We start from the raw sequence: 27,470 nt of genomic DNA on the forward strand, positions 1-27,470 counted from the left end.
CTCTCTCTCTCTCTCTCTCTCTCTCTCTCTCTCTCTCTCTCTCTCTCTCTCTCTCTCTCTCTCTCTCTCTCTCTCTCTCTCTCTCTCTCTCTCTCTCTCTCTCTCTCTCTCTCTCTCTCTCTCTCTCTCTCTCTCTCTTTCTCTCACATTTTGGCGCTGCCTGCCCTGCCTGCCTGCCTGCCTGCCTGCCACTTTCGTCATCCGGACTTGAGAGTCTGTGTGTGTGTGGTTGACCGGTAAGAAACTGGCGCAGCATTGCGCGCTCGTGGGTGTGCTACTGTGCCGCCTCGTGGTACCGATAGAGTTGATGCCAGAGCGATTCTGAGTGACGCGCTGTTGTCCTCTTTTTTTATACTTGTATTATCGTCTTGCCGCTCGACTTGGCGTCGCTGTAGCTCGCTACGTCCCCGCCAGCCAGTTCTCATTCCATCCTTTCGCCCTTGATGCCCTTGATGCACCCAGCTCGGTGAATTGTTGCTTCACAACAACAACAACAACAACAACCCGATTATCCCCATAGCCCGTAGCCTGAACCACCTTCGTCATGGCCGACGACGACTGGGATGACGATTTCGAAGAGGACACTGGCCCCTACGTGCTGCAGCCCGAGGACATTCTCGCGCGCGCGCGCTGCCTTTATGACTTCGAGTCGACAAACGAAGTCGAGCTACCCCTGCGTGTGAGCATATGTCTGCTTGCTCTGCGCGATTGTTCATCAATCGATGACCATGCCGGCCAAGAATTAGCCTGCCAAGAATTAGCCTGCCGCAGCTCACCCAACCTCCATGCCTGTTCTACTCTGCCGATAGGAGGGAGACATCATCAATGTGACCCGCTTGGACGTTGGTGGTACGTGGCACGCTTCTGCAGCCGCCTGGAGGACAACTCTTCTTCCTGATACAATGCTTTTCGGATGGGCTTTCTTTAGGTGGCTGGCTGGAGGGTGAGCTCAACGGTCAGCATGGGCTGTTCCCCGAATCCTACGTGGAGGTGGTATGTATGCCCGTACTGCCTCGCTCACGGCCTTGCGATGCCTTCATCGAACAGCCCATGTGGTTATCCGTTCCATCGCCGATTCCACCAACCTCTCACCCTTGGTCCATGGACCAATCTTGGCTGTCGATTTGCCAGCTTGCTGCAGATGACCAGGGCGCGGCCGCACCGGTCTCAGCCGTGCCTCAGGCCGCCTCAGCCGCACCCCCCATGGCTTCGAGCGTGCCTCGCCCGGGACCTGGAACCTCTGCTGCTGACGCCCCTGCTGATGCCTGTGTGATCCTGGTGAGTGACCCGGCTTCTCGTCATTCTCGGCACAGCAGGCATGCGCGCGATAGAGGCTGCACGAGTCATTGTTGCTCACCCGCTTCATTTGTCACCAGAGTGGGCACGTTTGGCAACCTAGTCAAGAGCCCTTTACGCTCGAAGTGTCTGCTCAAGAAGGCAAGGAAAGGTTGGTCATGGCACGAGCTTGCTAGATCACTTGTCCCTTGCCTCTTGCCGCCGAACACGCCTGATCCTGCCCCGATCCCACACCCATCAGTAAATTTGGTGGCTTGAAGAAGTTTACTGCCTACCAAATTTGCAACACGGTCCGTGAATGCGAGTGCCCGTGATTTTACTCCGACCAGAGCCTCTTAAAAGCGAACCATTGATAGTGATCATGTGTGTTGGTGTGTTCTGGCTGTAGACAACGCAAGCCACCGTCATGCGCCGATTCAAGCATTTTGATTGGCTGCATCAGCGCCTGGTCGAGCTCTACCCCTGCATCGTGATCCCGCCTCTTCCTGAAAAACAAGTTTCGGGCCGCTTCAGCAAGAATTTCGTCGAGTATCGACGCCAAAAGCTCGAGCGCATGCTGAATCGGGTAGCCTTGCACCCTGTCCTTGGTGCTTCTTCCGTCTTTCGTCACTTTCTCACCGCTACAGACAAAAAGGTGTGCTTCATCAGTGTGTTAACCCGCTCTGCTCTCTCACTCCAAATATGTCTGTGTCTAAGAGTGGGGTAGGTTGCTTTTGGTCGGGTCGAGTGCTTAATATGAATGTCGCTTGGGTGTTCTAGGACTGGAAGAGCGGCAAGCGCCAGGCAGAGGGTGAGGCCAAGAGCGGCACCTTTGTGCAAAAAGTATATCAGGAGGAGTTGCCTCCGTCGGATGGGTACGCTTGCTAAAATCCAGCCTCTAACGATGCTGCTCAACTGGCCGGCACAAGGATAGCGTCATCGCGTTTCTCACGAATCCCATCCTTGCTTTTAGTCGAGAGGTCATTAGTGGCTTCAAAACATTTCACACTTGGCTCGAAAAGCAGCTAACGCTGATTGGCGACGAGTGCGATGCCCTGTTGATGCAGCACCACGGTGAGTCCACCCTCTCCAAGCCTACCTCGTGATTGCGCTTCTTCAACCTTTTTGCAACAGTCCCTCACATCACCGGGACCTCGCCTGGCATGCAGTGGCTGCTGAACATCTCACCAAGTTGGCTGACACCATGGGCAAGCTTGGTGAAGCGGCCACGCGCCCGGTAAGCACACAGCTTTTCTGTCTACCCACAACAGATTGACAAAGAGCCTCATTTGCCATGTCCCGCTCAACGCGTGCGCATATTTTAGTCATATGCCCCTTGGTGGGAGGAGCAGTCTCCAGCAGAGATGGACGTCAGTCTCGCCCTCAGAATAGTTCACGCACTTTCACCCGATGTGCTGCTCTGGTGTTTGGCCGATGTTGAGCTCACATCCATTCTGCCTCTGGTTGTTGTTTTGGGGAATGGGCACTCGTGCTGAACCACAGAACATGATGGACCGCATGGCCTATGTGGGTGACAACATTCGAACGCTCGCCGCTCAAATTGCGGAGCAAGAGGTGTGTGGCCGGGGCCCAGTTTTTGTTCTCTGTTTTTGCCCGGCTCAATTGTCCAACGGCTCTTGCAAGACCTCATCCAATGTGTGCGGGTTGATGATGATGATGATGGCCGGTGTAATGCAGGAAAATGACCGCCGTGACTTTTTGGGCTTTTTGCGTCACGAGCAAGGTCTGCTCAAGGCATTGCAGGTGCGCACGCTCATTTCTGAAGCCAAGGTGGTTTGTTTGTTCCATCGATACTATAAATCAGTCATCTCACAATTGGATTTTCATCTTGCAGCCTGTTTACAAGCAGCACGACCACTTGTATGCCGACTACAACAGCGCTCAGGGCAAAGATGGACAGGTTGACCAGGTTGACAACCTCCGCCAGACCTGCGAAAAGGCGACCAGTGTTGTCATGGCTGAGATGCGTCACCTCCATGAGGTGAGGGAGCTGAGCGTAGCCTCTTGAATTTGTTGAATCGCCAGAAATTCCTTGTGTCCTCTTTGAAGCATTGCCTTCTTTGAATCATCGTCGTCTTTGTCAAACGTAGAGTTTGTTGAATGACATCCACGCTTCCATGAAGCTGCACATTGAGAATCAAGTCGCCTACCACCAGCGAGTGAGTTACTTCTCGTCAGCGTCATGGACGAAGATTGCCCATCGAGATACTCGACTGCAAAAAGTGTTTTGCACCGTTCTCACCCTTGCAATGTTGGTCATGTTATAGTTGGCAGCCGTATGGGAGAACTTGCGTGAACAGTTTCCGTGATCATTTCGTCATTTGTTTTACAAGATTTTTTTTTTTTTAAAAAAAAACCAGGCCCATTGGGCTCGTGCTCTCTGAAGACCTGCCACTGTTTTGGGCGTGCTTGCGTCAGCCTTCTGCCTTGTGTTCCCAAGCTTCGGAATTTACTCCTTGACTCGAGTTGTTTCTGTTCAACGTTGATCATAGTCGTTCTATTTTTGCTGATGATCCTCGAATTGTTACACGAATCACTGTTTCGGTGCGGCCCCTCTCCCACAACCATTAAATATTCTTGGCAACCTTCTGATTATTTGTTTGCGTCAAAGCCGTGCTTTCGACGTCGTGGTGAATTTTTCTTGTTTTTGTTTATTTATTTTATTTTTCCCTTGAAAAGTGGCTGATGTAGTTCGATTCAAAGTTCAAAGTTCTCACCTCAAGCTTCGAGCGAGCCAGCGGCATCCAAAGCATCATCAATGTTTCATAGCCAAATGCCTACTTTAATTGGGCTGTTAACTCGCGAGTGATCAAAGGGAAAGGGAACTCAAAAAAAATCAATAAATTTTGTTGATTGGACAGTACAAAGTCAGCCCACTTCGAAGAAATTAGGCTGAAAAACAAACACAGACACACAGACACACACAGCATACGCATTCACTCTCTAGAATCGCGTTTTGGCGCGCAGCGTCGGCTTCCAGTCGAGGGGATCACGCTCCTCCGTCTACATGGCAACGTGCGAATGAGATGATGAGGCGAGTCAAAATCATGATCATAACACCCTCTCCGCCCCGCCCCCCCAAAAAATGAAAAATTCAAAAAGCCAAAAGCCAGAAACCGTTGCATTCGTACCGATTCGGGATCCTCCTTGTAGATCTTAATTGACTTGTCGGCCTCAGCCGTCAACAGGCGGCTGTAGCTCTTATCGAATGTCATGGCGTAGATGCCCGACTCACAATCGAGAGAGCCTATTCGAGACAGTGGTGGCGCGGGGTGAGATGATGTCATGAGTCGAAGGCATTGATGACAATGACAATGATAATGATGATGATGATGGTGTTGATTGTCGGGTCAGCAAAAGAGCCGAGCCGGCAAACTGCCCAACACAGTGTGTCAGAACAACCGTACCAGGCTGAGGAAGGGTCTCCATTTGCTGAAAGCGATGTCCGGTCTTGTAGTCCCAGAAGTTGAGGGTGCCATTGTCGGCACCTGACACCAACACATTGTCCGGGGTGGCAGCGAGGGCGTTGACGATGCTGTTGTGGCCACTCAGGTTTTGAATGAACTTGCCATCAGGCAAATACCACTGCTTGATGTTATCTGGTGCGCCAGAGGCGAAAGTGAATTCCTTGGGGTGCAGGGTCAGGGCACGGACGCTCTTCTTGTGATTGGTCAATGTTGTTAAACTGCGACCCATGCGGACATCCCACAGGCGAATGGTCGAGTCGTGGGACCCTACACAATACGATCTGTTGAGCAACAGGCTTGCAAAGCTGCTGTTTCCATCAAACTGTGATGAGCAGAGGACAAGGCAAACTTCAGACTCACCAGAGATGACCTGAGGGTCCAGAGGCTGCGCAACCAGAGAGGCCACCGTGTTGCTGTGACCCGAGAGGCAATGAATTTGTGCCTTGCTACGCATGTCCCACATCTGTGACATGCAAGACAGCAGCTGTAGGTGAGCAAGTATGCACCACTGCGCAGTAGCAGACTGGTTGAAAAAAAAAAAAAAAAGTGGGTTATAGGCTTGAGTATACGCTCCATCGCGCCTCCAGAAGCGTGAAGCACCGAAAGTCAAGCCCGCTGACACAGCGTTCCTTCCCCACAAGCAATCCAGGCTCGAAGAGAGAAGGACGTCGTGGGTGAAGGAATGAGCAAGAGAAGGAAGCAGATATCACAACAGTAACAACAACAAAAAGTGTGCCTTCAGTCTTGGCCTGGTCCCGTGTAATCGTGAAACCGTGACGAGTGGTGAGCTGAGCGGCCATAAATGGCTCGATAGCTCATCCTGCGGTGTTCCCGACACATGCAAGCCCATTTGTTCATCTCAAGAGAGGTGATGATGGTGCAAGCTATACCAGCCGTGCCCACGGCGCACGCTTCCAATGAAACAACGATTGGCAAGCCAAAGAGTTCTTACACACTCATAAACGTCAAACGCATGGAGACACAAACACCCAGATCCACACACAAAGAACGCACAAAAGCAAATGCCCAGAGGCAAAAGCATGCGCAGGCACTTCCAGACAGCAAGATTAAATGGGTGCGGCACAGCCAAAAAGTGACCGGAGCGAACACGCCGCGACAGAGTCCGGACGGGCGGCGATAAGGTACTCACACGAACTGTGGCGTCGCGACCGCCAGTGAAGAGGATGTCCAAAGTCGGGTGAACGGCCAGGCAGAAGACAGAGCTGAGATGGCCGTGGTAGTGGCGAACGACTTTGTTTTGTTCCAGATCCCAGCACTTGACAGTCTTGTCCTCGCCAACGGAGAAGAGATACGGGTGACGATCGCTCACAGCCAAGCCACGCACGGCACTGATATGGCCCGTGAGCGTGAGTTTCAGCTCGGTTGACGCAAGATCCCAGATCTTGATGGTGCGGTCCGAGGAGCCTGAAGACATGAAGGCATGAGGGCATTTGTAAGTAAGAGCACTGCAAATTGCGGCACTCTTCCCGAAATGACCAGAAGGATAACATGTACAGTAGTAACACAAAGCCCGGGGTGCGCCATGGATTCCACGAGTCGTGGCGCTCATTCAAAAAATAGATGGATCAGATGTGGACATACCAGTGGCAAACCATTGATTTCCAGGCTCCACACAAATGGACCGGACCCATCCAGTGTGACCGCTGACAACACGATGCAGCTTCCAGTGTGGGTGCCATTGTGGCTTGGGCATCATTGGGACCCGTTGTTTTATAGCCAGTGCTCGCGAGCTGGGCACACCCGTCTCCTAGCGGAGGCACAGCGAGCGATTCGCAGTGAGCACACCCAAGCTGGCGTGCGGTGCATGGCGCAATGTCGCACCTCATGTCGCATGGCCAGTGCCTTTGAGCTCAGCTTCGGGCTGACAGGAAGAAAGGAGCAAGGGCATGATTCAAACACGGGACGGTGAGATTGATCCTGATAAGCTGGGCCACGCTGAAGCGAACATCCCCCAGCGTACGATACGCACCCGCTGGCCTGCACGGGCACGATGGCGCCCACGTGCGTGCTCGGGCCGGATGAACTACTGTCGCCCTTGCCATTGTTGAGGACCACGGTCGGCGTGACGCTAGGCGCAGCAGGGCCTGCAGAAGCGCTTTGCGTCTTGCGCTTCAAGGAAGCCGGTGCCGGCAGATGTTGGACGGAAGCATACTCGCTTTGAACCTTAAAAGCCACCTTGGCCGCCCGACTAATGCAGGTGCAACAACAGCATTCGCGTCACATAGGTATGACATGTCGTGAGTGGTCTATCAAATGGGAGATTGGGTACCATCGGCTCTGGGTCGGTCACCCGGCTCAAAAGCTGCGGCACATTGGGTCGCGCCGCACGAAGCGTTCTGACGATCCACAACGACGACGGTTTTCACCCAAAACCGCTGTGCCGCACCCTTTTGAACCAGTGGGCCCGAAAGTCTTGCTCACCTCCCATCGTGCTTCACGGGCACTTCATCCTGGTCAGCAATGTACAGATCACGGGCGCGCTTGACCATTCGGAAAGCCGCCTTGGCATCGCGCTCGGTGACCTCCGCCGCCATCGTGCTGGTTGACAAATGTGCTCCAGATCAGCTCTTGTCATTACATATGCTGACAATTCAAGCTTCGGACAGAAAATCGCTCTCTCTCTCTCTCTCTCACGCGCGCTCTCTCTTTTTTTTTTTTTCTCTCACGCGCGCTCTTCGCTCTTCGCGCGCTCTCTCGCTCTTCGCGCGCGCTCTCTCTCGATTGCGCGTTGAAGGGGGCAGCGGGTGTGACGGCCACCGCGAGTATGTGGGCGGCTTGGCGCCGGGCAGGCGCAGCTGCCACCACCACGTTGGGTCTGAGGCGGGCTGCTTTCACTGGTTGGATCGGGGTCATGGGTCGAGGGATTAGTGGTTTATCGGGGGCGTCGACGGTGTATGCGCTATCGTCAGCACCAGGGAAGGCTGGTGTGGCGGTTGTTCGCATTTCTGGCCCCGAAGCCCTTGCGGCAGCGGGGCAGCTTCTGGGAAAGCGGGCGTTGCCCATCCCCCGGCAAGCGACTGTGGCTCGCTTGAGTGATCCTTTGACTGATGACCTGCTGGATCAGGCCCTGGTCCTCACTTTTCCTGGGCCACGCAGCTTTACCGGCGAGGTACCATTGTGGTTCTCTCTTGACAGCCCTGGCAGCACTGCCGTCGCGGCTCACTGGTGGGCCTGTTCTTGTAGGATGTGGTTGAGCTGCATCTACACGGCAGTCGTGCTGTCGTTGCAGGCGTGCTTGATGCCCTGGGGCGTCTCCAAGGGCTTGCGCCTGCCCCACCTGGTGAATTTACCAAGCGTGCCTTTGCGCACGGCAAGCTCGGCCTGACCCAAGTCGAAGGCTTGGCTGATCTCATCTCAGCTGAGACCACATCGCAGCGCCAGCAAGCGCTCCGGCACTTGGGTAGGAGCAACGATCCTGTCGATCTTCTGGTCCAGCGTTGTGCCGGCATTCGTGCGAGCGCATGCATCAATGCTCATTTGTGGGCCGGGGACGGTGGCTCTCAGAGGGTGATGCACAGAAGTTGTTGCTGGGCTGGCGCCAAGAGCTTTTGCATGCACTGGCTCTCCTGGAGGCCTACATTGATTTTAGTGAGGATGAGAACATCGAAGAGGACGCCTTTTCCTCGGCCTCGGAAAAGGTTTGTACGCCGTCTTGCCGGGTCCTCTCCCGATGAATGCGACGTCAGCTCTCACGGCTGCGCATGTAAGGTTGGACACATGGTGGAAGAAATGCGCCGCCATGTTGCAGACAGTCGGGCAGGACAACGAGTGCGAGATGGCGTGCGCATTGTGCTCTCTGGGTTGCCCAATGTGGGCAAGTCCTCGCTATTAAATTATTTTTGTCGCCAGGAGCGCGCCATTGTCACGGATATTCCGGGTACAACGCGCGACCTTTTGACCGTTGACCTCGAGCTTCGCGGTTTTCCGGTCATCTTTGTGGATACGGCTGGCATTCGATTTGGCGATCAAGTGGATCGCGTTGAGCAAGAGGTGGGTCTTGAGCAAAAGCGGGTAATTCTGTCCGGGTAGTTTGGGCTCTGCTTGCCTGAACTTTGCCTCCATACCCCCCTTCACATGCTCAGCGCACACTGCTATTCATCGTCCTCTTGGTTTTTTTGATCCAGGGGGTGCGTCGAGCTCAGGAGGCAGCAGCCAACGCTGACGTTCGCATCTGCCTTCAAGATGCTACCAACCCCGAAAGCTTGTGCTGCTCTACACTGAAGCAGGGCGGAGTTCCCTGTGCTTGCCTCCATGGGTCGGCAATAAACGCCGATCAGTCTACACCCCCACATCTGCTTCGCGTGGTCAACAAGTGCGACGCAAAGCCTCTATCAATGGAGCTCAGTGAGGGCGTGTTGAGCGTCTCTTGCTTGGAACGAAAAAACCTGGACCAGCTCACCACTGTGCTCGGTGATACCGTCGAGACCCTATGTCATACCGCTTCTGGCGAAGTGCCAACGGTCGTGCGCCACCGGCATCAGCAGCATCTGACGGCTGCTTTGGAGGCCTTGGAACAGGCTTTGGTAAGTTCAGTGCACGGCCCCTTGTACACGGCCAGCAGAGAGCCATGCGTCGGCCTCACCCTCTGCTGCCTGCTGCCGTGATCCCCCACCAGGCGCTGAGCGCCGACTGCGTCCTCATGGCCGAAGAGATGCGATATGCCCTCTCTGAGCTGGGGCACCTGACTGGTCATGTTAAACTGGACGAAATGCTTGACATTGTTTTTTCTGAATTTTGTATTGGCAAGTAAATGGCTAGCCCTCCAGTTGGACGCAAATCTGACTGGCGCAAGACCAAGGCGCCAGGCGCTTGCCAAGGAGGATACGGCGGGCATTAATGCAGCCGCGTGCATCCAGCATGTCTGACTGTTTCGAGCCGTTCTTGTAGGTGAGATGCGAGCGGTTGTGCAGATGAACAAGATGAATCAATTGAATCAAGCGGGCCAGAAAAGTGCACGTTGCTCTACTTGCCGGGCACAAATGGCCAGAGAGGAATTGAATGGCGAATTCTTGATTCTTTTTTATTTTTTTCTGCGCCCAGGCACGTCATGCGGGGTAGGTCAGGCGGCCGGTGCTGGCCATGCGCCGCGCGGTCGGGTCTGAAAATGGGAAGGTTGAGACCACCGTGGGCAAAAAGCGCTTGGCCTGCATGTAGGCGCGAATGTCGGAGCGTTCTTCAAGGCGCGCCAGTGTCCAGTATAGTTCGAGCTGCTGCGGGCCAGACATGTCAACCGCTTGCTTCTGCAGCTGACTTCGCTGCGCAAGGGCCTCTAAATACTTTTGCTCTTCCTCGATGGCTAGATCAACTGGCACGGGCGCACGGCTGCTGGCGGGAGTCGCACGCGAGTTGCGCCGGGCGGAACTCATGGGGGTATTTGCGGCCGAGCCGCGTCGGCTTGAGGTAGCGGAGCTCCAGTTGTGCAAGGGCGTGTTGACGGCGCTGGCACCATGTGTTCGGTAGCTCCCCGGTGTGTGGGGGGCCAAGGCACCTGGGCCACTGTATGGGGTCCCGGCAACGAGGCCATTCTCTGGCAGGGCCAAGGTTGCGGCAAGCTCATCGAGGCGCACACGCTTGGGATCTGTTTCATCAGGTTGTTCCAGGACGTCGTCCTCCACACCTTCATCCGAGGCAAAGAGCACACTTTCGGGAAAGCCGGCCGAGAACTCATCACGGATTTCTGGGTCCTTCAAGGCACGCGGATGTCTGCCAGGGTCAAGATCAACGGGAGCACCAGTGAGGAGTGTAATTGAAACGGTCGGCATCAGCCATGGAGTTGCAGATGTGTACGGACGGGCAAGGCACGTCGGGCGAAGCACGTGAAAGCGACTCGTGCAACATGCCTGGTAGAGCAGTCATGATACTGCCATTGCAAAACTGCAACGGGATAGCGAGAGTGTGGTAGCGTGCGTGGTCGAAGGCAGTGCGCACGCCAAGTATGCTGGACCTATGCAAACGTCGCACATCAGACAAATAAAGATTGGGGGAAAAACTTTTAATGGACTGCCGCTGTGCATACCGCGCTGTGGGTGCTGGACACAAAGAGCCCTTTCTCTTCGTATCCCTGAAGCAGCTGTCCATTGAATGCGGAGGCCTAAGGCGGAAAAGGGCGACAGCAGAGTGAGTGGCGACACGGGTCAAGGCCGCCTCATGCAAGCAACATCAGCACTTGACCGGCGAACAACTTGCGCAGAGTTGCCTGTATACCTGTTGGGCCATGCTTCGAATGACGCTCCTTTGTTGGGAAAGTTTCATATCACTGATTAAAGTGCGAGACAAGAGTACACAGTCGTAAGATGGGAATTGTGGCCCTTTGTTGTAAGAAGTGCGGGAATGTAGATCGCTGGCGCGCATTCTTCAGCACGGCCAATGTAAGACCAGCCATCCGGGCAGGCGTCAATCGAGAACATACTGGTTTTGGACCTCCGGGGCTAAACGTTGCTGCTCGACGAGTTCGGCGGTCCACAAATCGGGGTGATGTTGTTTGAGGTACTCGAGGGCATCATCGGTTTGCACGACGGTGACGCCGCCGCTTGCAGCAGCCAGATTGGTATGGATAATGCCTGAACGTTGCGCGTAGGCGAACTCTCGGTGCTTGATGACGCGCACTTTAACGTCTGCAATTGAGCCGGCGGCGTTCAGGTCAAGCACAGCGAGCCGAAGGCACAACAAGGGAAACTTCCCGTCTTTCCATTTCTTGTGATCCTCTCTGATCGTTTACGAAGATAACATACGAGCGTCACGCATCATCTGCAAAGTCTCATCGAAGGAACGTCGTAGAAGAAGGCACATGTGGATGAGGGGGGTCATCCACGGGCCATCCCTTTCCTCTTGCGGCCAACGGTACGCGGGCATGATCTTAGACTTGCGCACGCCCATATCCTCTTGCAGACGAACTGTGGTAGAAGGCAGGCATGAAAAATATGAGCACCGACAGCAGACATGTGCCTGCGCACCGCTGAGCGCGTAAGGACTGGAGGCTTGAAAGGGGTGTATGAGAAAAAAAAAATACCTACGTTTAGCCCAGCGTGGCTTGGGGATGTTGCCACCGCACGCAACCCATTCGGCAGCCTTTGTCGTAATGGCTTCCCGAACGACCGCCTTTGAACGCGGTGGGAGGTTCAACGGTATGAGTCCAAGCAGGGTACACAGGAGGGGCACGAAACGAGCCGTTGAGACGGGTTGAAAGGGCAGGGGCGATGTTGCAGACACGTACGTGAGGGATGCAAGTTTCACGTCGCATGTGGGTCTTGAGGTCTGAAGGGGTGCGAAAGGTCCGCGAGCACCAGGGCGTTGGACATTGAAGATAGTGCAGGTCAGGTAGCGTACAGAGGAGAAAATCTCGTTGGCTGGTCATTTGCTCACAGGCGCCTCGGATGGAGAAGCGGGGATCTTGGACAATGGTGTCCATGTATTCCTGGGTGAGAGGCTCGAGGGGGCGCAGCCCCAAGTCACCCTCGGTGCCGGTACTAGCAATTGCCTCATCGTTGGTGTCGGCGTGGGCGCCGATGTGAAGAAGATTGGCTGGCCTATACCGGCGCTCGACCGGCTCAGTCACGACGGCGCTGGCTGCCGTCTCCGCATCCTCCTCAGCCTCACGAGCCGGCGACGCCGAGCGTGGGGATGCTGGGTCCGCCATGTGTGTTGCTGTGCCTTGCTCCCTTCAAATTCGGCTTATATATCCGAACCACCGCCACCGCCAGCTCCTATCTCCTCGGTCCCAGGCCGCCCCTGTTGTTGACTCTTGCAAGAGCGCGATGAAGCGCGACACTTGAAAGAAGCTCAACACACACTCAGAGAGCGCGGCGCAGAGAGAGAGACAGACAGAGACAGAGAGAGAGAGAGAGAGAGAGCCGTTACAAAAACCAAAAGACAGAGAGAGTTTGTGAGAGAGAGAGTTTGAGAGAGAGAGAGAGAGTTTGAGAGAGAGAGAGAGTTTGAGAGAGTTTGAGAGAGAGAGTTTGAGAGAGAGAGAGAGAGTTTGAGGGAAAGAGGAGAGTTTGAGAGCTTGAGAGAGAGAGAGCTTGAGGCTTGAGAGAGTTTGAGAGTGAGAGATTTAGAGAGAGAAAACGAGAGCTTGAGAGCTTGAGAGCTTGAGAGAGAGAGAGAGTGTGTGTGTGTGATACCAAACGATAGAGAGATGTATAGTGTAACATCCGCCACATTTTAAACAGGTACAGAACCAGTACGGTCAGCGTTGGTGTAGTTAAAACTTCGGTTTGTGCTGAACCGAATAAGGTTTGTGTGTGCTGTCGGCGGTGGTTATTGCTGCTGATAGTCGAGTTATTGTAGAGGCATTCTAACGGTTTTTCTGTTTTTTTTTTTTTTTCGGGTTCAAAACGGCAGCGACTCGACCCGGGTGTCGGTGGTGTGGGTGCCGGCGGCGGGTGTTGGAATCGCCTCGCTTGGAGGGGCTGGGGCCAGGAGATGCATGGCGGAATAGCGGTGTCTGCTGCAACAAGTTCCAGGGGCTGTGCTGAGTCACAACTTGGCGAGGACGGCAATCAATTGTGCCGCCACCTTCGGGCTCACGTCAGCCAGGATACCGCTCGTCCAAGATCAACATGGGTGGGCATAGAGCTGAAGTCGCTATTGCGGCATCGGCAGATGCACACGTTGAAGATGAACAGGATGTGGAAACTGTCCAGCTGACTGCCGTTCACATGCCCATCTCTACCTATTCTCGAGGTTCCATTGACGAGCTGGAGGTCTTTATGCCCCGGCGCAAAGGTCGGCAAGCCTTGGTCGCCCCACGATTCCTGCACGGGGACACACGTGACCCCATGTTGGCAGCCGATGACGTCTTGGAGGATGCTCGTTTTCACGAAGCTGGTTTTCAGCGCCGCTGCTTGGGCCCCAGAATGATGCGCCAAATTACCGCTCTGCAGCGCCACCACGATGAGCTCGAATTTGTCTGCCCCAATGAAAGCTGCGTCAAAGCCTATCGCTCCTACACCGGCCTCATCAATCACATCAACACAGCTGCCTGCAGCACCACTGTGCGTCTGACTCACCATGGCAGAATGTCGCTGTCAGATATCCCATCCTCTTCCCTCTTTTCGCACTGGCCTTCACACTCATGTCCTGCCTGGCTGGTTGCCCACGGTTTCTCAATCACAGAGCGAGGTGTGTCGTGTCCTGTCCGAGCGCTTCCAACAGCTCAGTCAAGTACCACCACAGCGCGAAATGCATCTCCGTACGCGTGATCACGATAGTCTGCCTGCCTACGAGCTGGACAAGGTGCCTCATCCGTCCCATCGCGCTGCCATCACCAAAGTCCGTTCATCTTGCCATCATCCCCCTATCTTTTTGACTCGGCCCTCCCTTGTGTCATGTTCAATAGAAATGGTGGACACCAGCCCTCGTGGCTTCGCTGGCCTTGAGCGCAACTCCTGAGGAACTCGTGACGATTCATAGTAGGCTCGCGCTCTGCTCGATGACCATGGCACTTGTGGTATCGACCAACCCTGGCTTGTTGCTTATTGGCTGCTCCTCGCGCTTGCCTTGGAATGGCAGAAATCCCACACCGCATGGCCTCACCTTCAGAAGTGGCCACCCTTGAAGCAATGCAGTTCATCTCACCCCTGACCTCAATGAACTGTGAGTTGTGACTTTGCTTGCCATGGTTAGGCTGATCCTGCACGTGGCATGAGCTTGGCTGTGTGGTGGCAAGCATCAGCGCATGCTAACCAGCCGGACCAGGCCCAGTCCACCCTGACCAGACCCAGTCCACCCTGACCAGGCCCAATTCACCCTGCATCTCACCCCATCTCACCTCATCTCACGCCCACGTTTGTTTGAATCAACGTCACGTTAAAAATTAGCTCGGGGCGTGCGTGTTTTTGATGCCGATGCCATCTTGGGCATGGGTCAGTTCGCTAAGACACGCGCCCGACGAATGGACGAGCTGATGATCCGCCGACGCGACACCAACGAGACAGGCTTGGCGCATACCGCTCACGAGGAGCCCACGCGCGAGCCCACTGCCCCGTACGTTGGAATGCCTCACAGAACGCGCCGCTTTGAACGTTGGCCCATACTGCTTCCTGGGCACCGTGGCCCCATTGCATGCACGATATCCCACACTCATTCACGTGTGACACGGCATGGCGGCATCAATGCGAGATAGACATCTTGTATGGCTTCGTTGCGCCCAGGCCAAGCGTTCCATCGCCGCCCAAGCACACGCTTACAATACAGCAATCCTGCATCAGTGCTTGCGCGACAATCGCCGCCATCAGGCCATCGAAACCCAGGTCCGCGCCCCGACGTTGCGAGGATGGCTCTTTTTTGTGTTTGCGAGCAACTCAATTTTTATGCTGCGATAGAACATGCAATATTCTGCCGCGCGCCGCGCCAAAATGCTGTCATTAATTCAAAGTTGTCGCCGTCCGGTGCGCCTGTTCAAGGAGCAAGGACAAGATGGTGTACTTCGGTTAGAATTGCGTGGATCTGCATGTCTCATCTTGAGTGGGCTTGTCCGCCTTGTCGCTATATCGACAGCTCACGGGCCCCGTCATGTCAACTTTTGCACGCAGGTTGTTCGGTGACGAGTATGAAAAATATATCGAGAGGCACCGCGTCGCGCCTCCTGAGGCTGCTTCAGCGCCGACCAGCGCGCTATCGTATTTGAAAAAAGCCAAGCATGTCTTTGACATTCCCCAAATCACTCGAGATTTGGTGCTGCGACGTGCGCACGAGCGTGCACTCACAGTCCCACGCGTAAGTCGACCCAAACTCATAATTCGGATGTACGGTCTGTCATCTTGTCTGACAAACCTGGTCGGCAACACTAGATCATGGCGGTGCCGCGGCCAGACGACGTGTGCACCGTCTGCCAGCGCAAGGGGCTGGGTGAGGGAGCGCCGCACATGCAAGAGATGCTGACGTGTAGTGTATGTGGTGGCACGGGACATCCCAGCTGTCTTCGTTTGCCAGAGGAAGCAGTGTACAAGATTCGTACATACGAATGGCAATGTATGGATTGCAAGGCCTGCGGCATATGCGGCGACTCGACTGACGACGACAAATTGCTGTTCTGTGATCAATGCGATCGTGGTTATCATACTTTCTGTGTGGGCCTTCACCACACGCCGCGTGGTAAGTCCATGCCAGAGCAGTTGAGGCCGTACCTACAAACCCATGGTGACTGACCCCATTTTGTGCCTCCGTCATAGGTCGATGGGTGTGTGAGGCTTGTGGCCAGTGCGACTCGTGTGGTGCAACTGATCATCACGGGGACAAGTGGCACCACGTGGTACGTGGCATCGTTTCCTTGGGCTGCCGATCATGTTCCTTGCAGGTGATGCTTTACGCATCTCGTTGCGCATGCTTCACGATACTCCGTCTCTCCTCTCGCTTATCGCTTAGACTCAGAAGGAAGCGGATGGGAGCAAACGTTTCATTGTTACCGTCTGCAAGCCTTGCCACGTTCAGTTTGATGCTGGGCACGTCTGTCCCGTCTGTGTCAAGGCCTACGATCCTGACAAAGACAGCGCAGCATTGGTTCAGTGCACCATATGCGAACGAAAGCTCCACCAAGGTATGCACACTTTTTTTGCCCCGGGGTGTGTGCGTTGCTAATCCGTTTGTTTGACTGCGCTTTCTGTTGCGTGCAAATCTTTTTTTCAAAAATCCCCGACGCTGCCGGGGCTCCCATAGCTTGCGAAGCAGACACGCCGCCAAGTGACACACCAGAGGGTTTGGGATCGATTTACTACTGCTCACTTTGTCGGGGCCTGAAGCCGGATATTTACGATGCCCATCATGCACGCAATCGACGCCAAGCGACAGGAGCAGCAGCTGCGCCCGGGAACTCGGCATGAGGGGAGTGCGTGTGCAAAGTGAATACCTAAAAATTGAACATTGCACTAGTCACCGACTCGTGCAGTCTCCAATCATCGCCAACACGAAAAAAACAAAGCAAAAACACACAAGACTGGTCGCTTTGGGGATACCCCGAGGGGGGTTTGAAGGTTGCGGGGCGGCACCCAAACTGCCTGTCAATGCTTACGCATCCGGCTCAGGAAAGCGCTCACTCCACGTTTTCAATACGGGTCTTAAAACTTCTGGCGCGTTGTTTGACTTTTTCACCTGCCAGAAGAGTTGGCTAGCAGCTTGGATGATATCGTCCGCTTCAAGACCATCCCGGATGTTGTTGGCAATCTAGAAGCGCACAAAAGCACAGAATATCAGGCAAGGTGTGGCACGTCGGGTGCTAGCCTGCCAGTCCTGGCCTGGCCTGTGTTTCCCCTCTCGGTCCACCTGGAGTGCAAGCAGGATGATATGAAACATACCTGCAATACGATTTCCGGCTGGGGATCATCTAGTGCCATGAGGGCGTCGCGCTGAGAGCGCAACATGGCCGCACAGATGAAAAGCTGAAATTGTGAAGAGAGATGCTGCGACCATATGACCTGTCACAAGGCAAGGAATGAGCGAGCCATGTTTTTGACCGAGCCAGGAAAAAAAAAAAAAAAAAATAATAATAAAATAAAATACACGAGCCAGTCGATGCACAACACAGCAAAAAGCGCGCACTCTTGAACCACGCACCTCCCAAATTTTACGTGCACCAGAGACGTCAAAGTCGCGTTTGAAAAAGACCAGGAGCCAGCGCAAGCAAAACAGAAAATGGGTGGAATTGGCTCGCTCAAGCTGATGCATAAGGTGGGGGTCCACAAACCGAACCAACGTGGACACGAGCTTCAACTGGTTTTCAATGCCATGCTGATCAAAAGCATAGAGCGGTTCGAGGTCCTCCATCCAGTGTGCAAAGGCCCAGAAAGTCAAGGCTTCATCCCGAAATACAAGCCAAAGGGCTGATGCGATATCATTCATACCCTGAACGTAACCTACGGCATCGAGTGTCGTGTGACGCGAAAGCCGAGAAAGAGGGAGCGGCGGAGTCGCGAGGCAAGGGGTGGCAAGCTTAGGGCGCAAAAGTTGCGCAAAGGCGGTACAGAGGCATAGTACAGCAGGCGCACGCACCGAGGTCAAAGTTCAGCATGAGGTAGGCGAGAAGAAGCTCGCGGACGGCCGTGAGGCCTGCTGAATCCTCGTATTTGAATTCTGGCAGGTGGCGATCTGTTCGGGGCACGTCCTTGTCAATGCTGTGGATCATTTCGCGTAGACGTGAATTGCGAGCGAGTTGATATTCGGATTGCGTCTGCCATTGGGTCTTGAGAAGTTGATAGCGCTCGCGTTGATCCTCCATCTCTTCGGCGGTTGGTTTCATGGGTTGTTGTAAGAAGAAGCGCCAGGCAAACGGCCGAGCCTCATCTTGAAGGGTGTGATCAAACACTGCGCGACGAAAATCTGCTTCATCCTTGAGTTGACCTTTCTCGTCAAATTGCTGATGCACCTCTTCCAGAGTAAGCGGCGCCAGACGGAGACAAGCAGGGGGCTCAGGTAGCTCGTGAATCTCCATCACATCAAACTCGCCGAGATCGTTTTGGGTTGTATGCCGACAGACAGCGTCTCCCGAATCATCGGCCGCGGTAGGGGTCTCTGGTTCATGCATGACAGGGTCGAAGAAATTTGTGGTGTTGATGACGTTGTCGGGGTTCATCATACGCGAAAAATACTGGTTCAACTTGACAAAAGGCATGGCCCATTGATGCTGCGCAAATCAAAGACAAGTTGGAGGTTAGCTGAACAAGCGAGCCACTCAAAAGGTCCGCTGTGACTGTGCTTGTCGTCCGAGTCATCATCCAAGTATCAAAGTGGGGTGCGTGCAAGGGCGGGCGTGTATGGAGGCCTATTGGCCCTTGGCAGGAGCGCACGACCTACCGAATGCACACCCACGGATTGTGCTTTGCGAGCAAATTTGGGGTCAGCGGTTGCTATCCACTTGAGCAGTCGATCGACATCTTCCTTCCCCTTGGTAAAAACGAGGGGGCCAAAGGTGCCTCGGCGTTCAGAGATGATGATGAGCTGGTTGCTCTTGGGGCATTGGTAGCCCGTGACCTCGCTGACGGGGATCTCGTATTTGATCACGCCGAGCGATGCCGCCTCCGAAGCCTGAACCGCTCGCCAGCGCAGCTCCATGCGACGGCGAGCGCCGCCATCAGTCTGAGGGTTGTCAAGAGGCTCCATCAGTTTGGTCGAGAAAGGTCGGCCAGCGGGCCCAGAACAGAGGCGTGGGTGGTTCTTCTCGACAAAACACGTTCGTACAAGCACGTACCACACGCAGAAGTTGGAGGCAGCCCTGCACGGGGGGTCGCTGCAAGTTGACGGGGTCAGATTCGAAACAGATCTAAATGCAATGCAATGCAGTATCAAGTGCTTTGTGAGAATCGCACTCGTAGGCCTGGTCTGTGCTTACCTTGCCCTTCGCGAGGACAAGGTGAAACCACCATCAGAGCATGTTGGAGGCCAGCACATCTACCTTCTCGTCCTTGTCCACCATGTTGGTGCGGTATACGGGTCAAGAAGCGTCCGACTTGAATAAAGTATTCCTACAGGTCCAAGCGCAAGAACAACTGCGCACGCGTGAGCGGCAACAACACCGAGCCACCGCGGGGTAGCCAGCCAGTTGCTTTTGAGAGTGAGCTCCAAAAAGCATTCCCCCCCCGCCCCCCGCCTCCCTCGAGCCGATCAAGCCGTACCAGTACCGTCTTAAGGCACCGCGTTGATGACAAGCAAGCTCCACCCAGCCAGTCGTCTCGACTCAATGGTCCCCACTAATCGCACCGTCAAACGTCAACGCGTCCGTCAGTACACGTTCTCCCGCGCTGCCGTTCCCTCTCTCTCTCACTCTCTCTCTCACTCTCTCTCTCTCTCACAAGCTGTGTGTGTGTGTGTGTCTCTCGCTCAAATTCACTCTCTCTCTTCTCTCTCTCTCTCTTCTCTCTCTCTCTTCTCTCACAACACACGTAACGTTATGGCGTTGCGCGTTCGTTTCGAAGGCCCCCTCTCGGATCTAAACTCTTGGTGCTTCTTTAAAATGAAAAGGGGGATTTATGACCGTTATGCGTCTGAAGCACAAACAGCAGTAAGACGGTCACACACAGCACACGAACTCGGGGACACAGGGCGTCAGATTGAACTTTGCCATCCTGACGGGCAACGTGTGTGAGCCGAGGACGAGGTCAAGTTTGAGGACGAGGTCAAGGACGGGGTCCAGGCCCTCAAGGTCAAGGTCGAGGGTGAGATCGTGGCGGTCAAGAAGATGTGGCAGGTTTTAGGGTTGTGACAAATGAAAAGATGAGCGGGCTGCCCGGTGGCCAGGCGGCAATGAGTGCCAGCTCTCAAGTGCCCATGTCGGTACCCATGCCAATGCCCGTGACCACGCCGGTTGGAATTCCCGAGCAGCTTGCGGAGCAGTATCCCTTTCCAGCCGACATTTCCTCGCTTGCGTCATCAGCAGCGGGAGGCCAACACATTGCTTCCGTTGCCACTCCCGGTCACAATGACTGGGGTTACCAGGTTGCTTTGCCCGGGGGTGGAATGGGGTTGGCCCCACCTCACATGCCAGCCGACAGCGGATCACTCCTGTCAAATGGCGGTCCTTTTGCATACCCCCCCTTGATGCCAGGGTCATACTTGGCTCATTCTGCACTTGGTCTTCCAGCAGAGGCTGCTTCTCCACCTGGCTCAGTACCTGCTCTTGAGCCAAGAATGACTGCCCCCATCTTTACACACAAGCCCCTCGCCCCTCCTTCTCAGCAGATGGCACTTCCAGTTCAAGCTGCCGCGCCGCCCCCAGCTGTCATGTCGCAAGCAGCCACTGGCCCCGTGTCGTTACAAGGCGGCCTCCCCCAAGCCATGCCACAAGTGCTAGCAGCTACTTCATCGTCGCACCCGTTACCGCCCAAGCGGACCACTCGGAGCTCCGCCCAGAAGAAAGCAGCCGGAAAACGCAACAGCCGGCCCAAGAAGCCCCCCTTGCCGCCAGGCCCGCCGCCTGCCGCCAGCCTTCCCGTTGCCAACACGTCCATGGCTGGCCAAAGCGGCCCGCCGCTGACTGCTTCAAGCCATCCCGGCCCTGATACTATTCCTGGTGACTCTACAGCTGCCGGCTCAAAACATGGTTCACCAGATAACGCCGAGGCACCCAGGCAACCAACAAGCACGGGTATGCCAATGGCTCTCAGGGACCCCGCCTTCGCTTGTATACTTCTCCTTTTTGTCAACTCACTCTCTGGTCTTGCCAGTGGCACCCTTGTTCAAGCGCGCCTCAGGCAAACGCAAGAGCAAGGTGGCTGCTGGTGCGACGTCCAACGCAAATGCAGGAGAAGTGCCTGCTCGAATGCCTGCTGGCAAAGCGGTGCCTACCAAGGCCGCACCCATCTTCATGACGCGCGAGGACAAAGCAAAGGAAGCAGCCAAGCTTCGTCGCGAGGTGTGTTTTAAGGACTCCCTGTGGCTCATGTCAATCATGGTTTGTGAGGGAGCGAAAAGAGTATGTTATGTGCTCATTCACTCTTTGGCTTTGCCCAACCTGGGCATCTGCAGCGGCTCCACCAACAGCGTGAATCGTCTCGTCAATTGCATGCTACTCTCTCGGCTGGCAAGCAATATGAAAAGGTCCGAAGCTCCTTCCACGCACCTATTCTTCCAATGTATTCCGTGCCGATTCACGTGCTCTTTCTCCATCCCATATGACTTTTGGCCCGACACAGACAATGACGCTAGTGCTACGACACGATGGAATGGGCCCCGATGGGACGCACCAGGCTGACCTGGCTAAGCTGGCTAAACCCGCCCCATGGCCCGGGCGCTGCCTGTTGGAGTCTTCTGCAACGCCCCAATCACCGCGAGCGTGCAGCAACACCTTGCCTTTTCCGACCCGTCACCGGCAGAGTAACACGCACGAAAATCTCACGACAATGACGCGAGAGGCTTCGTCTCTGGGGCTATGTGATGTGTCGCGCCTGCGTGCTTCTTTGGGCATGACAGCGCCAACACCTGGTCCAGATGTCATCGAGTTGGCCGATCCACTTCCCATCCCCTCGGGCTACATGGGTCTCGCGGCAGCCACGGCTTTGTATGAAGGACACTACATGCCTCTCAGCCATACACACCCGCAAAAGGTCTGTCATCTTTCCGAGTGTCTTGCCTGTTCGCCTCTGGTGCACTCACTCAAAGCTGCTAGCTAACCTTCGGATGGATACACGGTGGTTGTGTTTTGCTGTAGGACCAAGCCGTATGGAGCCTTCACTATCAGCCAAGCCGCGTTGATCATCTCATTCATAATCGCCGCCAAGGTAGGCAGCGAGGAAGGCGCAAGCGGTAGAACGTGTCGCGTACTTTGGCTCGTGCCTATCGTCATTTTCGTTTTGATTTTTTTTTTCACTTTTTTTGCCCTCAATTTGCCGGGGGTCTTTAGGCCGGTTGTTACGGGCCTGGTTGCAAACAGCCAAAAGCAGGCTTGCCAGCTTGATTGGCCGGCATGGTACGGCCGGAAAGGAGGGCAAGTCACGCCGACAGCCCAAGACCGTGCGGCAAGAGCCGGCCTTTGTCGTGTCTGACGAAGCCGCAGATAACAGCGATGATGACTTTGTCATGCCTCATGTACGCCCGCTCAACGCGTTTTACAACCGCCCCGTCAACCATGTGACCATATCAATTGCTGGTTTCGTTTCCACTCAAGCCATCGGTGGCCGCGGCATGCTGTTGGTGCCCTGTGCAGCGTACCTTGCGAAATTTGGGGGGTCATCCTGAATCAGATGATGAGGAAGAAGAGGCAGAGAATCGCGTTTTGGCCTTAGTCGGCCCTACTGGTGCGTTGGTTTCGATGCGCATGTGACTCTAGAGTCATCCCTCTGACAGGAACCTCCGTCATGACTGGCCTTGTCTCATTGTAGGATCGGGCAAGACGGCAACTCTGTATGCGTGCGCTCAGGAGCTGGAGTTTGCTGTCATGGAAATCAACAGCTCCGACTCTCGTTCGGGTCGCAATGTGCGTGCCAAGCTTGAAATGTGAATGTCTGGCTAGTTGAGTGTGTGGTTCCTCACCATTATTTTTCACCTGTCTGCAGTTGACGCGCATTCTTTCCGAGGCCGTTGCATCACACCAAGTGGCATGTCAAAGTGACGTCACTCCGAGCGGCGAGCCTGGTTCTTCACAGGTGTGCTCTGATGTGCGGCCGTCACACTGGCTCTTTTTTTTTTTTTTTTTTTTTTTTTTTTTTTTTTTTAAATACGATCGGTTGTGGACAATGCGTTGAATAGGAGGCATCGAGTCAAAACTCAACTACAGCATCGACTCCTGGAAGCAGTAACGTGGCCATTCTGGATGCTGCGCTGATACTGATTGAAGATGTGGATCAAATATTTGATGATGACAAAGTAAGCTCGACTTTTGTCGTATGGGCTACTGTATTGCGCTTGTCGCTCGTGTTGTCGTTACCGGCACCATTGTCTAATTCCGCACGTGCTCGCTGATATAGGGGTTTTGGCCTTCGTTGCTACAGCTAGCAAAGGAAACAAAACGGCCCATCGTTATTACGGCGGAAGGTAAGAACCCGCCGACCCGTATCGAACACTCGCCCCAGAGTTGACAACGGCAAGTGCTCACGCAGATTCATAATTCTTTGCAGACGAGAGTGCATGGCGGGACAGTGGACTGAAGCCAAAGGTCATTCACCTTGAACGTCCATCTCCTCATCGTCTTGCGTTGCACGGCGAGGTATAAAAGCGCGTGGCTGCCGCGCAAAACTTGCTCCCACGTCTTTGACATTATCTGACCATGTAGATAATCCTTTTCCCACTTCACACCCGTGCATGTGCTCACACCGGCCACTGGGCTATCTTTTCGCACCAATACAGCTCTTACTGGCTTCTCGGGGACAAGCCATACCTTCAAAACGCCTCCTGCACCTGGCCCAGCGCGTCAACGGGGATACGCGTCGTTTTTTTAATGAGCTTCAGCTTCTTGTGCTTGCCCCGCACTTGCACACAGCCGTGGTAGGTTGCAATGGCCCAACTTCTTTGGCAACCGATCAAACTAGCAGATGCCACGACTACAGCCCAGTGTGCTGCAAGGTGTCTTGTGTTGCTAATCCACCGTTTCAACCACTTTTATAGGAGGAAGAGGGTCTCGAATACCAAGCTAGTTGGTCTTGGGTAAGCAGACAGGGAGTCAGCGTGGATTGAGCAACTTCCCTCTTGCTCTTAGTTTTGTTCATGTGTCGAGGTGTACACTCACCCCCTATTGCGATGATCGATGTGCAGCCAACCATTTCTCTCGTCGCCGAGTTGCGCTGCATTGACCTTCTCGATAATGAACGCCTCGGGCAATTGGCGCCCTCTCTCTTGCAGGTTTGTGTCACCGTGTCACTGCGTATCTCTGTGTGTGTGTGTTTGTGTGTGTGTGTGTGTGTGTGTGTGTGTGTGTGTGTGTGTGTATCCAGACAAAGAAGTTTTAAATTTTGCCTTTGCGAGATTTCAGCACTCAAAGCAGCCAACGCACGCTTGCTTCGCCCTGTCCGACAGACAGAGCATTCAAGTGCAAGTCCCGAACCCAAAGGCCCAGCTTCGCCCTTGCCTACCAGTCCGAGCGCACCCGCATCTTCCCGTGCTGGTGATCCTGGTGAATTGACTCCAACAGATTTGATATCGCCGCTCGCCACCAGTGGCGGCAAGTCGGCTCCAGATGCGGAACAACCTACGGCTCCTCGCGATGCCCTCCGGCTGGAGCAGTGGGCACGGACAGCATTACCTGTTGCCCCAAGCCATCTCCTTCAAAGACGCGCATTTCGCTTGGTATCAAAGCCATTGTTGTCGAAAAACTGCTTTTGCTCCGCCTTCGCGTTGTGCCCAAGCTAATCGGTCTTGGCGTTTATGCCGGGATCATACTTAGGATTCTTGGCCCTGGCAGCGAGTAACGAGTCAAATTCGCCTTCGACGCGCCGAAGCCAAACGCCGCCGGTCTGATTCTCTGATCCTTTTGCCGGGCCTGTGTTTGACCGTTCTGGCGGTCGTGATGAAAGTTGTATCTTCACTCGTCTCACACGAAGTGTTATTCGGTTTGACAGGGCATCAAACCTGCGCTCCTCACTCGACGAGCTGTTGGCCGCCACAAGTTTATATCCTTTTCCTATGGTCGGCTCTCCCACCTCGACGGCATAGGAGAGAAGTGGTTTGCGCTCGTGCTCTCTTGTTGCTTTTTTTCTTCTCAGTCACGTCTCGATTTTTAAAACTCAACTTGTAAATTTTGTTTGGACACTATGGCTGAACATGTCATGTTGGTCAAGACGTGGTTCATTTTAAAGTTTACACTGCCAGGGAAATGCAAAGGCCAATAGAATCGATCCTTCGATTGGTTGTCCGGATTGCTTTTGACGGGAACAAGCCCAGCCATGTGGGAGACATGGGCGATTACTTGCGATGTTGACGCCGTGAGTAGTTGCTGGAGCCACGACCCGCGCGCTGATTTCCAATTCCGAGAATGTGGCGCACCTTTCTTTGGTACACAAGAGCAACACCGATTAGAGCAAAAACAGTCAAAGTGAGCAGAAGGGAGGAAGTGGAGCTTTGTTCATCGGCAAGCTCATCTTCACCCTCGATGGGCGCGTGGGTCGCGCTTTCCAAAGAATTCAACCCGGAATCAAACTTCTTTTCAACGGCAAACGCATGCATGTCGGGCCGCCCGGCGTCCGGTTGCTCATCGCTGCGCCAGCCATTGGGGTTGCTTCGTTCTGGGTTCTCCATTTGCCAGGCGTTGTTGTAGCCATCACTCTTTTGCGCGTTTCCGTCTTGCTCGGGCTCTTGACCTGGCATGTTATCATGCCCGCCAGCTGTTTCGTCAGGGTACTGCTCAGCAGCACCCCGTTCTGTCATGCTTTTTTCGCCTTGATTCTCAAGCTCTCGGTCGGGAGCATTGCCCGTGTCGAAACGCGAATCGGCAGGCCATTCATGGTCACCACCTTGTGCTGGCCTATTACTTTGCAAGTCTTCTTTGTTCAGCGGCCTCTTGCTCCAGGGTGAATCCCCATCCCCTAGGGGATTGGCATCGTCTAGCGAAGCGTCGTCGGTCTTCGAGATAGCCGCATCATCTTCCCATTGCCCTTTTGAAGCTGGGGCATCGTCGGTCTTCTCAGCGGGGGCATCGTCGGCCTCCTCAGCGGGGGCATCGTCGGCCTCCTCAGCGGCGGCATCGTCGGTCTCCTCAGCGGGGGCATCGTCGGCCTCCTCAGCGGCGGCATCGTCGGTCTCCTCAGCGGGGGCATCGTCGGCCTCCTCAGCGGCGGCATCGTCGGTCTCCTCAGCGGGGGCATCGTCGGTCTGCTCAGCGGGGATATCTGTTTGAGAGGGTTCGTTTGGGTTTGAAACCGACGTGACACCAGTTTCACTTGCTCGAGTTTCAGTTGCCACACGATCTGCGGCCCCAGCGCTTTCTGAAGATGGCGTGTGATCAACTTGGGAAGACAAACCGTTGTTAGGATCGGAGGCACCATTGTCTTCTGAGGCAAAGCCGTCATTGGATTGTTGGGCGGCGTTCTTTGTGTCACCGTCGGCGAGAGGTGATTCTCCATCCACTGCTGGCTTTTGACCGGCTGGAAAAAGAAGGGCATTGCTGTCGGGCTGTGCTTTTGCTTCTGATTCTCGATCGTCGGGATCCTCTGGTTCAACTAAAAACGCCTTATCAGCCTCCTGCATCCGTTCTTCTTGGGCTACTTGTACGGGATCAGCCTCCTCCATCATTTGAGTAAGCGAATCACCTGCCGGCACTGCACCTGCGTCATTTTGAGCGGCCTGTTGCGTCTCTTCTCGTTCAACCTGGCCGTAGTCGTCGTCGTCATCCGCTGCGTCTGTCGCCGTGCCCTTGGTGTCGTCGGCAAAACTCTGAGCAGATGTTTCATGTGCGCCTGCAAGCGCATTCATGGCGCGGTCAGCAGCACCATTCTCGACGAAGCCGTCAGCAGCACCATTGTCAGGGCCACCGGCAGTCTCGGTGCCGTCGACACCATTCGTGGCAGTGTCAAGACTGGAATGGGCCGCAATAACCTCGGCTTCGCCTTCCTCAAGAGCAGATGCAGTCTTCTCTTCACCAGCAGCCGCTGCATGAACAAGTTCCTTGTCTTCGACGGCAAGCGCTTTGTCATTCCCGTCGGCGACATAGGCATTTTCTGCAGCCTCTTCACGAGCTTCATCATCGTTGGGGTTGGTCGCTTGATCGGCCGACAGGACACTCTCAACGTCACTTCTACCATCTTCAGTTGACAGGTGTGCTTTCATGTCGTCAGCCTGCGCCTTTTCATTTGCATCGAGCGCCTGGCCTGGCACCAGTTGGTCTTTGTTTTCCTCCATGCTAGTTGTGAGACCATCTTCTATAGAATCCCCAAAAGCAACGGCAGTTGTGGGCAAGGTGCACTTTGCGATGGTAGGGTACAAAAATGTTCAAAAACAGCAGGAAAAGTGGGATTGACGCTGGAGGCATGTTCATAGGCAAGGGCTCATACCTTGGTCCGCGTTTTCAGCCGGGGGCAGCGTATTGGCGGCATCCTCAAACGTGTTATATGCAAGACCACCGTTCGCAGTATCGGCGGGAAGGTCTGGGGGGTCCGCTGCTGTGCCTGCCAAACGCATCATGCCAAGAAGGGGTGAGATGGAAGAGGAGAAGATTGTAACGGTCCAGCAAAGATAAAGTGCCGTGTCGAGCCCACCGTCGGATCTGGTTGGCACATCCTCTGCAAGCAAAACGCGGAACGTGAGGGAGCGTTAGATGCATCGAGCGAGGGA

The 27,470-nt window shown here is 54.6% G+C and overlaps 9 protein-coding genes across 9 annotated transcripts in view; 4 read left to right on the top strand and 5 right to left on the bottom strand.

The window, feature by feature from the left end:
- Positions 1 to 544: 544 nt before the first annotated feature.
- Positions 545 to 3,760, top strand: MONBRDRAFT_31764 (uncharacterized protein; the record flags this gene model as incomplete). The annotated part of the gene is made up of 16 exons (XM_001744153.1): positions 545 to 679; positions 810 to 849; positions 929 to 993; positions 1,132 to 1,278; positions 1,377 to 1,447; positions 1,538 to 1,586; positions 1,685 to 1,930; positions 2,056 to 2,150; positions 2,249 to 2,349; positions 2,445 to 2,512; positions 2,601 to 2,645; positions 2,779 to 2,850; positions 2,974 to 3,039; positions 3,131 to 3,277; positions 3,387 to 3,455; positions 3,564 to 3,760. 16 exons carry the CDS (start codon positions 545 to 547, stop codon positions 3,603 to 3,605), a joined length of 1,458 nt encoding a protein of 485 aa, XP_001744205.1. The 3' UTR covers positions 3,606 to 3,760.
- A 479-nt stretch (positions 3,761 to 4,239) lies between these two features.
- On the bottom strand, positions 4,240 to 7,319 carry MONBRDRAFT_18360 (uncharacterized protein; the record flags this gene model as incomplete). The annotated part of the gene is made up of 9 exons (XM_001744348.1): positions 7,206 to 7,319; positions 6,754 to 6,972; positions 6,606 to 6,645; positions 6,366 to 6,531; positions 5,914 to 6,188; positions 5,124 to 5,226; positions 4,704 to 5,030; positions 4,428 to 4,543; positions 4,240 to 4,299 (listed from the first exon to the last, which is right to left on the bottom strand). The coding sequence occupies exons 1-9, from the start codon at positions 7,316 to 7,318 to the stop codon at positions 4,240 to 4,242; spliced, it is 1,419 nt and encodes a 472-aa protein (XP_001744400.1). The 5' UTR covers position 7,319.
- Positions 7,320 to 7,635: 316 nt separating this feature from the next.
- Positions 7,636 to 9,534, top strand: MONBRDRAFT_15612 (uncharacterized protein; the record flags this gene model as incomplete). The annotated part of the gene is made up of 6 exons (XM_001744154.1): positions 7,636 to 7,893; positions 7,968 to 8,184; positions 8,289 to 8,422; positions 8,493 to 8,774; positions 8,909 to 9,316; positions 9,400 to 9,534. The coding sequence occupies 6 exons, from the start codon at positions 7,636 to 7,638 to the stop codon at positions 9,532 to 9,534; spliced, it is 1,434 nt and encodes a 477-aa protein (XP_001744206.1).
- A 295-nt stretch (positions 9,535 to 9,829) lies between these two features.
- MONBRDRAFT_24040 (uncharacterized protein) lies at positions 9,830 to 12,946 on the bottom strand (the record flags this gene model as incomplete). The annotated part of the gene is made up of 9 exons (XM_001744349.1): positions 9,830 to 10,487; positions 10,576 to 10,658; positions 10,801 to 10,875; positions 10,989 to 11,040; positions 11,194 to 11,398; positions 11,516 to 11,677; positions 11,798 to 11,882; positions 11,998 to 12,310; positions 12,642 to 12,946. The coding sequence occupies 9 exons, from the start codon at positions 12,944 to 12,946 to the stop codon at positions 9,830 to 9,832; spliced, it is 1,938 nt and encodes a 645-aa protein (XP_001744401.1).
- A 363-nt stretch (positions 12,947 to 13,309) lies between these two features.
- MONBRDRAFT_6882 (uncharacterized protein) lies at positions 13,310 to 13,798 on the bottom strand (the record flags this gene model as incomplete). The annotated part of the gene is made up of 1 exon (XM_001744350.1): positions 13,310 to 13,798. The coding sequence occupies one exon, from the start codon at positions 13,796 to 13,798 to the stop codon at positions 13,310 to 13,312; it is 489 nt and encodes a 162-aa protein (XP_001744402.1).
- Positions 13,799 to 15,661: 1,863 nt separating this feature from the next.
- MONBRDRAFT_15569 (uncharacterized protein) lies at positions 15,662 to 15,934 on the top strand (the record flags this gene model as incomplete). The annotated part of the gene is made up of 1 exon (XM_001744155.1): positions 15,662 to 15,934. One exon carries the CDS (start codon positions 15,662 to 15,664, stop codon positions 15,932 to 15,934), a length of 273 nt encoding a protein of 90 aa, XP_001744207.1.
- Positions 15,935 to 17,327: 1,393 nt separating this feature from the next.
- MONBRDRAFT_3202 (uncharacterized protein) lies at positions 17,328 to 17,967 on the bottom strand (the record flags this gene model as incomplete). Its single annotated transcript, XM_001744351.1, has 2 exons — positions 17,328 to 17,635; positions 17,772 to 17,967. Coding segments are annotated over 2 exons (504 nt in total), but the record flags the coding sequence as incomplete, so codon positions are not given.
- Positions 17,968 to 20,495: 2,528 nt separating this feature from the next.
- Positions 20,496 to 22,710, top strand: MONBRDRAFT_6884 (uncharacterized protein; the record flags this gene model as incomplete). Its single annotated transcript, XM_001744156.1, has 5 exons — positions 20,496 to 20,859; positions 20,939 to 21,126; positions 21,407 to 21,817; positions 21,922 to 21,991; positions 22,592 to 22,710. 5 exons carry the CDS (start codon positions 20,496 to 20,498, stop codon positions 22,708 to 22,710), a joined length of 1,152 nt encoding a protein of 383 aa, XP_001744208.1.
- Positions 22,711 to 25,017: 2,307 nt separating this feature from the next.
- MONBRDRAFT_31767 (uncharacterized protein) overlaps positions 25,018 to 27,470 on the bottom strand; it is a gene marked incomplete at its 5' end in the record, with an annotated part of 3,826 nt that continues 1,373 nt past the window's right edge. The window contains 2 exons of the mRNA XM_001744352.1: positions 25,018 to 27,058; positions 27,191 to 27,304. Of these exons, the coding sequence (XP_001744404.1) occupies positions 25,107 to 27,058; positions 27,191 to 27,304 (2,066 nt within the window). The 3' untranslated portion in view covers positions 25,018 to 25,106. The remainder of the gene's footprint in view (positions 27,059 to 27,190; positions 27,305 to 27,470) is intronic.

Source organism: Monosiga brevicollis, genomic scaffold, assembly GCF_000002865.3.
Source record: "Monosiga brevicollis MX1 MONBRscaffold_5 genomic scaffold, whole genome shotgun sequence".
NCBI classification, from domain to species: domain Eukaryota; class Choanoflagellata; order Craspedida; family Salpingoecidae; genus Monosiga; species Monosiga brevicollis.